The sequence below is a fragment of the Corvus moneduloides genome, chromosome 6 (assembly GCF_009650955.1).
Source record: "Corvus moneduloides isolate bCorMon1 chromosome 6, bCorMon1.pri, whole genome shotgun sequence".
NCBI lineage: Eukaryota > Metazoa > Chordata > Aves > Passeriformes > Corvidae > Corvus > Corvus moneduloides.
Window position 1 is genome coordinate 60,449,426 of NC_045481.1, and position 9,551 is coordinate 60,458,976.

Consider the following 9,551-nt stretch of genomic DNA (forward strand, 5'->3'; position numbering starts at 1 on the left):
TGCCTCTGAACAAAACCCCGCTGGGAGCCTTTGGAGTGCTGTATTCCAAAGAGGCGGTCAATATGCAAAATTGATGACTACACTTTCTTTGTGGCGGGGCCATTGTGCCCCGGTTGCTTATGAAGTCTAATCCAATCATAAATTGCAGCCCCGGACCAATGGAGAAGCCGGGAGCTCGCCCTGAATGAAGCTCAAGTGGAGAACTTTGTTGAACCCCATTGTTGGGGCTGTCACTTTTGAAAGAGCCTCAGCGGGGCTGACCACTATAAAACCCATGGTCCAGGAGGAAGGGGCAGAGAGAACTCCGCCAGACTCGCTGGCTGGATCTTTACCAACCCAGGTTTGCAAAGCAGAAAACAAAAGCAAACAAACAAACAAGCAGGCGAGCGGCCCCAGCCCGGCTCCGCGGACGGCCCCTGCGATGATGTTCCCCAGCCTCATCGCCCCGCCAGCCGTCTACCCCAGCCTCCTCCGGCCGACCCCCACCCTCACCTTGCCTCAGTCGCTACAGTCGGCTTTTTCCAGCCATTCCAGCTTCCTGGTGGAAGATTTGATCCGGATCAGCAGGCCCACCAGTTACCTGCCCAGGACTGCCCCCCCGCCCAGCATGTCCCCCCCAACCTCGGCCGCCAGGACGGACTCGGGAACGCCGGAGCTCCCCAGCTCCACCACCGCCGGCTCCAGGAGGATCTGTTCGCCACAGACTTCCAGCAGCGACTCCACTTTCCTGAAGTTTGGAGTCAACGCCATCCTCTCCTCCACGCCCCGAGCCGGTAAGCGGGGGACACCCCGAGCTCGCCGCCGGCCGCGGCTCCGGGCGCGGGGGACACACCGCCCGCAGGAGAGGGGTGCCGGGCGAGGGGCAGCGCAGGGAGCCGGCTTAGGAAAGGGAGGGAGGACCCTGTCCCGAGCTGCAGAGCCCTCCGGCATCGCTCGGATTTCGGGGGCGAGGGACAGCGCTGCCCGCGGCAGGTCCCTCTTCGCCGCCGGACGGAAGGGAGGAGCAGGCGGAGGGAGGGGTCCCAGAGACGAAGGGTCCCCCGGCCGTGTCTTCTGGCTGACCCTGTCCTCACGGGTGCCGCTTTGCTGGCAAAACCAGCAAAAGTGCCACTTTTCCTCGGCTGTTCCGGGTTCAGTCTGGCTCTTTTACTTTTTCTAAAAGTACCACAGCGTTGGTCTCCAGGACCAAGCGACAGAACCCAGCCTTGCCGTGGGTCGAGTCCAACCGGTGGTTACCCTCCGTTTAATTTGATTTTATTTATTTACTAGAAACCTCCCCTGCGTTGCTTCAGAGCGTCCCGCCAAAGACTTTCTCCTTTCCGTACTTTGAAGGATCCTTCCAGCCCTTTCTCAGATCTTCCTATTTCCCAGGTAGGTGTTTCAAAATGTCCCTCTGCCGGCACTGCCCGCTGATATCTCCCGTCCCTCCGTTCCCCCCGGCGGGGTTATGCCGCAGTTCAGAGGTTGGAGGGAGTACAACATTCAAGCATCAGTCGCGCCAATTTGCTGCCCGATTTAGCACAGGCAGTGACTGCCTGACATTCCCTGCCCGCTCCTCCCGCTGATCCGCAAATTAGCCGGGATTGTCACGGTCCCGAGGCGAGGCGGGTCCCCCTCCCTCCCTCCCTCCCTCCCGGCCGGCCGGCGCTGCTGTTTCAGCACCAGGAGGAGCGGTCAGCTCCCGCCGCCGCCCGCGCTCCGCGCCCGCGCAGGGACGGAGGGAAGGATGGAGAGAGGGAGAGAACAGGGAGGGAGCCTCTGGGGGTCCCCCAAACCTTCCCGCGCCGCCGCGCTACGGGCGGGTCCAGCGCGCTGCGGCAGCGGCGTAACTGCTCTGCTGCACCCTCGCCTCCAGCCCCTCCGCGGGGCACTAACCCTTCCCTCCTCCACCTTCCCGGTTACACCGTCAAACACCGCCGTAAAGGCGAGAAAGCAGGCCACGGAGGTGTGATTCTTACAGCACTACTATAATGTTGAGAGAACAATAACAACAACAACAACAACAAAAACAAAAACAAAAAAATCCACCAAACAACCAAACCCGAAATCTAATTACACAAACAAGCTATTAATTTAAAAAGAAAACAGGGAAAGGGAGAGAGAAAAAAAAATAACCCAAGCTCTTCTATTCATCCTCTGGATAATGGAATTTGCTTCCTTTCTCCAGCATGTGAATAGCCTAACAAAAACAACTTGAGCTTTATAAATAGCTTTTCATGTCCATTTAATGAAAATGATTTGGGGAAAGAGACGATTGTGCCATCAGTATTCTCCCGAGGAGCCTGGCATGCCGTTGTGTTTAGTTTGAAAGTGTAAATCTCTTTTGTTCCAATAATATATGGCGTTAGCTGCTTGTCCTCAGTCTTTTTCTGTTAGTTCATTACTACACAATTACCATTCACGCTTCATTAGCATCTCTGTCTCTCTTGGGGAGGTTCCCCCCCTCCTTTTTTTTTTAAGGCGAAACTCTGCCCTTTTTTATCATACTAATGCCATTGGGAACCAGGCAGTGTGCTAATTAGCTGTTACTTTTCATGTCTTCGAATTGAATTCTCCAACTTTGGGGGGGGGGGGGGAGGGAGAGAGAAGAGATTATTATAAAAAGATGAATACTGATTGATCAAAACTGCATCTGAAGAGGAGCGGTTTTGTTCGGAATCAGAAAAGTCCTCATTTTCATCTCGAGCATAATAAAGCATCTGAAATGATAAAAGCATCTGAAAAAAATCAAATGCTTCTGAGTGGGAGGGAGAGCTTTTTTATTATACCTCTATCTTAGCTGGTACGCCTCGCTTTGCCTTTTCAGGCCGGAGACCTTTGAATCTCCCAACAAAACCGGCCACCATTGACCCATTTTCCACATTTGAGTTGATAGATCTAATCCCGGCGATCGCTGCCTGAAAGGGGGCGGCTGGTTAAGCCTCAAGCTCCTTTTCACCGCCCCAGGTTGATGAGCGCCCGCCCGGAGGGCAGGGAGGGATGGTGGGGGCCGGTCCCGCTCTGCTCAGTGCCGTGTGTCCCTCCCACAGCTGCCTCCGCCGTGGTCCCTATCCCTGGCACCTTCTCCTGGCCGCTGGCTGCCCGGGGCAAGCCCCGCCGGGGGATGCTGCGCCGCGCCGTCTTCTCCGACGTGCAGCGCAAGGCGCTGGAGAAGATGTTCCAGAAGCAGAAGTACATCAGCAAACCCGACAGGAAGAAGCTGGCAGCCAAGCTGGGCCTCAAGGACTCACAGGTGAGAGAGTCACCAGGTCGGGGTGTGTGGGGAGCCAAGATTCCCCCACTCCCGGGGGAAGCTTGAGAGGAGGGGGGAGAAGGGGATGGTAGCAGGGAGAACATCCAAAGCAAGTTACAGATGGCACGATTCCCAGCTGGGTGAGTAGGACCACAGCCTTATTGCCCCCGAGCTCTCTCCTAGGGCCCTCCAAAGATCAGATTCTGTGGTTCCTGCTAGCTTTAGTATGGGCATATGCAGGGTTTTGAGAGTGCAGCCAAAACACCTTTTCTGGTCCCCGCTTTACTGAACCATTTGCCTTCTTTGTTGCTTTGTCCCCTAGGTGAAGATCTGGTTCCAGAACAGGAGGATGAAATGGAGGAACTCCAAAGAAAGAGAGCTCCTCTCTTCTGGTGGCTGCAGAGAACAGACCCTCCCCACCAAGTTCAACCCTCACCCAGACCTCAGTGACGTAGGCAAGAAATGCTCAGGAGAGGAGGAGGAGGAGGAGGAGGAAGTTCGCCCCGTGTGCCCGCCCAGCCCCCGGCATCCCTTAACCTACCACCCGTCCCCGGAACATCTACACCTGAGGGACAGACTGGACTCCCAGATGTCTCCTTCTCCATCCCATTCTAGCAGCCCCAGCAAACCTTCAGACTTCTCAGACTCAGAGGAAGAGGATGATGAAAGGGAAGAAGAAGAGGAGGAGATAACAGTCTCTTAGATCCCTTGCCTGCCCCTACCATCACATGGGGACACTGCAAAGATGTAAATAAACCAGAGTGCTATAAATTGAAGAGGTGCTGTCCCACCCCAATGTCCACATGCTTCTTCAGTACAGGTTCTTTATCACAATAGCTGCAAGACTTCCTTCTCCCTGGTATTCCTCATTTGTTGCCCTGTGTGGAGGTTTTCGTGTTCCTAATACCTGCCAAACTTTTCATAACTCTCTCTGCTTAACAAGCAATATTTGCTCAATTAGCTACCTTCTCCCAAAAAACAGACAGGCAGCTCCTGGCTCTACAGCAGGGAGGAAAGGGAAATTCCCCTGTAGGAAAGGAAACTTCTTCCCCCAGATAAAAAAACCATCAAAAATACACTATAGATGGTGTGACCATTTTATTACCTTTCAAGTGAATTTCCAGCTATCTATATTACTTCAGCTCCTACTGAAAACTTGTCTGATCTAGCAATCCTTTCCTCCAAAATAAATAACCTTGAGGGACTCAGACCAAGCACTGCCTCCCTCCTCACCCCAAAGAGAACCATGCTTGTGAAACAGATCCATTGCTACCCCTGGAATGACTTTGAAGGTATCATGCAAGCATGCCCTGTGTAATGGAGATCCTATACATTTATGATTTTCATTTTAATTTATTCATCAATATTGTGTTCAAAGCACTGTCTGACCCACCTTCTTGCCCACAGGTTTGTGCTTATTTTCCACTTTGCTTCTGCTATCCGTGGTGTGGACAGAGGAAAGTGGATACACCTCTTTGATTTTTAACTGAACTTTGCTGTCTTTGCACAGCTTATATGAACTGTACACTATTTTGTACACTTACTCTGTATGGGTGTTTTATACCAAGGTTATTGTCAAGGAATATAACAATGGCTCAACAATGCTTCTCTCTTTTTTTTTTTTAATTAAATGACAGCTAAACTACAGGCAAATGCAGCTGTTTAATTGTGTAACTTATAAAGAAACATTTTTATTTTGTATTTTACTGTGTACAGACTTTAAATATGTATATATATTAAAGTGGATGAGTGTCAAATTAAAAAAAAAAGTAGATTTCCAAATTTGATCATTCAGTAATACTTGGTTCTGGTTAACAGGTTGTTGTAGTGATGCCTTTTCTTGGTCTTAAAATCAAGAGTCAAACACAATTAGAAGGGAGAAAGGGATTTCACCTCGGTATTTATTTTAAGGATCCTTAGGTGCACATGTCCGGGTGGAATGCACCAAAATGCACCCCACAAAATGCACACCCCAAAAGATTGGGTATAACATTATAGGTCTTACTAATTAGCATATCTAGCAAAGATTCCCCAATGAGAGGCTCAAGTGAACCTCCCCTCCCCAAGGAACCTTCCCCTGGATGGTTCTATCTTGGTTTACAGAATATGTTCTGGAGAGGACCTTGGGGTCTGAGGCACACTGATCCCTAACTACGAAGCTTCTAAAATGTTGAGTCTCTCAGCTTGACAAACAAGTCCAAGAATATAGGCAAAGAGCACTAGGAATACAGAAGTTGTAAAAGATATAACAGGAGTATAAAAGAAAAGGCAAAAAATCATCGTGGCATCAGTAGCTTGTGTCTGGAAGAGGAAACTACCTTTTATCAACAGTATAGTGATCCAAAAAGAATTTATCAGCTTCAAATTATGAAACTTTACAAGAATATCTACCTGCCTTTTAACTAGGGAGCAACTGACCACACATCACTGACTAAGATGCTACAGTTTGTAGACTGGGAGCAGGTAATTAGACCATTCTTACAGGGTAGAGAAGCAGAATGAAAGAGATACATTTAACTCTTCAGCCCGGAGCCCAGCCGAGGATCACTACTACAGCACCAGGCAAATCCATAACCACCCACCTGCTTTTTGGTTCTACCTTTCTGCTGCACTCTACAGAAATGTGGGTTTTGCCTTGCATACAGGTAGCAGAGCTCTTCTGAAACAGAGATTTCATTACAAAACTACGTTTATTTTCTACTGCCTGGTTTCTAATGCCCACCATTCGTAACACACCAAAACAAAAGAAACAAATGCAGCAGATGTCCCCTGGACCCAACTCTCCCTCTACGCTCCACTGCCACAGCCACAAGGGAAGGTATGAAAGGAAAAAGAGAGTGATTCCATTTGGAAGGGACCTAAAAAAATCTAGTCCAACTTCAGGGCTGGCCAAAAATTAAAGGTGTTACTAAAGGGTGCTGTCCAAAAGCCTCCTGAACACTGCCAGCCACAGGGCATGACTAGAAAGGCTGTTCCAGGTCTTTAACCTGCTTCCAATTAGGTAATAGGGCACATCTAAGCTGGGACTCATTGTCACATTTCTCATCTTCTACCTCTCTAAGCCATTAGCAATTGATAACATACACCTGAGATAGGTGAAATGGAAAACGAGATGGAAAAGACATGAACAGTATTTATCCCACAAAATACAGTGAAACAGCAAAAGTGTTTGTTGTGTTGTTGTTTTGTAAAAGCCATGCACAAAAGAAAAGCAGAACAAGGAATTCACTCGCTGCTTCCCACGGCCAGGCAGGTGTTCAGCCATCCCAGGAGAGCAGGGCCCTATCACAGCTAATGGTTGCTTGGGAAGACAAATGCCATCACTCCAAACATCCCCCCCTTCTTCCTTCTTCCCCTCACTTTATATCCTGAGCCTGATGTCACATGGCCTTGGGTCAGTTGGGGTCACCTGTCCTGGCTGTGTCTCATCCCACCCTCCCATGCACCCCTGACTCCCTCTCCCGTGAGACAGAACAAAAAGCAGGGAAGGCCTTGGCTCTGTGCAAGCCCTGCTCAGCCGTAACAAAAACATCTCTGTATTATCAACATAATTATTAATATCTATATTATTGTGCATTCAGCACAAATCCAAAATACAGCCCCCTACCAGCCACTGTGAAGGAAACTTACTCTACTCCAGCGAAAACCAGCACATTCAGTAAGCATAAGGCTGTAGTTAAGTAACTTATAAAGACAGATATAATCCAAAACACAATTTGTTTTAAAATCCAGTGGCTACTCCAGAGGCCACAAGTGCCACCACACATATTACAGCACTCTAGAAAGGAACATGTCCAAAATAAGAAAGGTAATGCTTATACAAAACCCCTCCTGAATCACTGTTCAACAGAAACTGCTGATCTTCTTACACCCTCTGCTCTTTACATCTTCTCTGCACTAGAAATGCTATCAAAAATAACTATTTAAGACTGCTTCTTCCGGCATGAAGGCTATTACATCTTATACTGCTAGACAAATAGCCTTACTAAAGTAACATGAAATTGCCACAACAGAGAAAAATCCTTACCCAAAAATGTGACACTTAATGATCTTACTCTTTTTTCTTTTCCCATTTCAGAGTCTTTCTTTTTAATAGCACCAAGAACAGTGTGCGACTACCAAGCACAAACATTTGAGATTCAGGGATACCTTAATATGAAATTAAAGAGCTCGTTTTTATTTACCAACAGCTGCCAGACTGCATCTGTGGCTGCAGGAAGGGGATCTTCTTCTCCAACACTTCCCTTTTACACTCCAGATGAAGAATCCAGAGTTCACAGCTACCATGGGATGGCTCATGTGGCACAGCTGTGCCAAGGGAAGCACTGCAGAAGTAGCCACCCTGTCTGAGGTCTAATGTCAAAGGCATAAACTTATTCTCTTACCTCAAATGTGGAGATATTCTAGTCACATTAGGAGGCCCTAGAGGCATCTGGGTTTGTCCTGGTGTGCACGGCATTGGGAGTTCAGCTTGGGTGTATTTCTGAGAGCAAAATGTTCCATAATTTGCTGTTAACAGCCAGTGTCAGAGGCCACCTCCTCCTATTTCCTGAAACAAGCTCAGCCCTCTCTTCCTGTCTCTTTCTTTACTTTTAATGCAGCTCTCTGTATACTTTGGGAAAGGAGGAAAGGTGGTAAGAAGCCTTCACAGAGATGGAATAATTTCCATAATGATTAGCAGCATCCAGAGTTTTGGAAGCTTTGGTCATCCCATGTGTAATACCCATAACAACCTCTGTTTCATGATATCAAAGAGCTCTTTTTAAAGAACCAGCAGCCCAGAGTGTGTGCCTTTTCTTCCTTCTCAGAGGGAAATCTCTGAGACTGGGAAATGGGTAAGGCAGAGAGGTAGATTTAACTTTGGTGACTAAGAGCTCAGGGCAGCAAATTCTCAACTATTTTATCCCTTAAGAAACCAGCTGGTTCAACGTCTGTGCCTGCCAGCGTGGGAGAGTGGCTTTTGGACAGGGGGAGAAAAGGAAATAAATCACTTTCTCAGGGAGTCTGTGCTGTTGCTGCCTGCAGAGCTGTTGGTGACAGACCTGGAGTGTGTCCCTCTGGTCCCACTGCCTGGTCAAATGGCTTCTCAAGCAGTGCCCTGCACAAATGGGGCAGCTGGATGTGTTCTCACCCAGCCACAGCCAGGCAGACAAGGCTCCTGCACAGACATTTACTGGGAGCAGGTTGAGAAATAATAAAATAAAATAAAATAAAATAAAATAAAATAAAATAAAATAAAATAAAATAAAACAAAATAACCCTTTTGAAGAACATCTGTCCTCCAGAAAAGTTTGAACATTACAATAACCTTTAAGAGGTTAAGTAGAGCACATGATGCAAGGCCACAGTTTCCAGAAGCAACCAGTGAAGGCTGAGGGTGATGACAGGAGATTAAACCCCAACCAGTTCTAAACCCCCATCCTACAGGAAACTAGATTGGTTTGAAGAGACCCAAGGTCAGTCCTAGAAAACACTGATGGCATTTCAAAGTCTTTGCCTGGGAAGTTCAAGGTAAGGTTTGACACAAGAGCTGTGGGCTCTGTTACTGTGAGGAGCAAGAAGGCAGAGTCTCATTCCTGGGTGTGTTCCCTCTCCAGGCCCAGCCACGTGCCAGTGTGTGTGCATGGGCTGGGAGAGAAGTGATCAGACTGAAGAGCAGGAAATGGGATCTGTTCCCTTGATTTGCTTTTCTAGCACCTGGAACTGCCACACTGCTGTGTCTGAAGAGCACATTGCAGAAATGCTCAGCAAGGATGGGAAAGATCACCCCTTCTGCTGTCCCCTGTCATCAAGTGATCTTAATTGGACATCTTTAGGGCTCTTGTATTTTTGAACCGAGTGAACCTGATATAAATAAATAAAGTCCTTCAAGCTCCAAAAACCACATCAACACCACTTTCCCAACCCACATGACAGGGATTTAACACCAGGGAAGCCCAGCAGAGTAAGGCCTCACAGGAGTGCCTTTACTGGACATACACAAGTGCCAGGTGTGCTGCTTTTATCTAATTTTCCCTCCCATATAACCAGCAAAGTGCTAAAATATTTCATTAAATCATACAGCAGCACGGGTTGGAAGACATCTGGAAAGATCCTCTGGTCCAGCCTTTTGTGGGAAAGGGAACCTAGGTGAGAACTGTTACCCTGATCAACTGTATTGTGAAAAACCTCCATCAATGGGGGCTTCACCACATCTCTGAGGAGATTTTCCATAGAATGATTGTTCTTTCTGTAAAAAACATCTTTGTGATATCGAGATAAAACCTCTCCTGGTGCAACTTGTACCCATTGCTCCCTGTCTCCTCCATGTGGCTCCTTG

General features: G+C 48.1%; 1 protein-coding gene across 1 annotated transcript; it reads left to right on the top strand.

Annotated features, from left to right (window-relative positions):
- The first annotated feature begins 421 nt into the window (after nucleotides 1-421).
- On the top strand, nucleotides 422-3,935 carry DBX1 (developing brain homeobox 1). Its single transcript, XM_032110737.1, has 4 exons — nucleotides 422-773; nucleotides 1,270-1,371; nucleotides 3,030-3,232; nucleotides 3,555-3,935. Exons 1-4 carry the CDS (start codon nucleotides 422-424, stop codon nucleotides 3,933-3,935), a joined length of 1,038 nt encoding a protein of 345 aa, XP_031966628.1.
- Nucleotides 3,936-9,551: the final 5,616 nt, after the last annotated feature.

Excerpts from the sequence above, each read along its gene's own strand:
- DBX1 (XM_032110737.1), top strand. The coding sequence starts at position 422 with ATGATGTTCCCCAGCCTCATCGCCCCGCCAGCCGTCTACCCCAGCCTC. Across the intron at positions 774-1,269 it reads CTCCTCCACGCCCCGAGCCG|AAACCTCCCCTGCGTTGCTT; the intron begins GTAAGCGGGGGA and ends TTTATTTACTAG. Across the intron at positions 3,233-3,554 it reads TGGGCCTCAAGGACTCACAG|GTGAAGATCTGGTTCCAGAA; the intron begins GTGAGAGAGTCA and ends TTTGTCCCCTAG.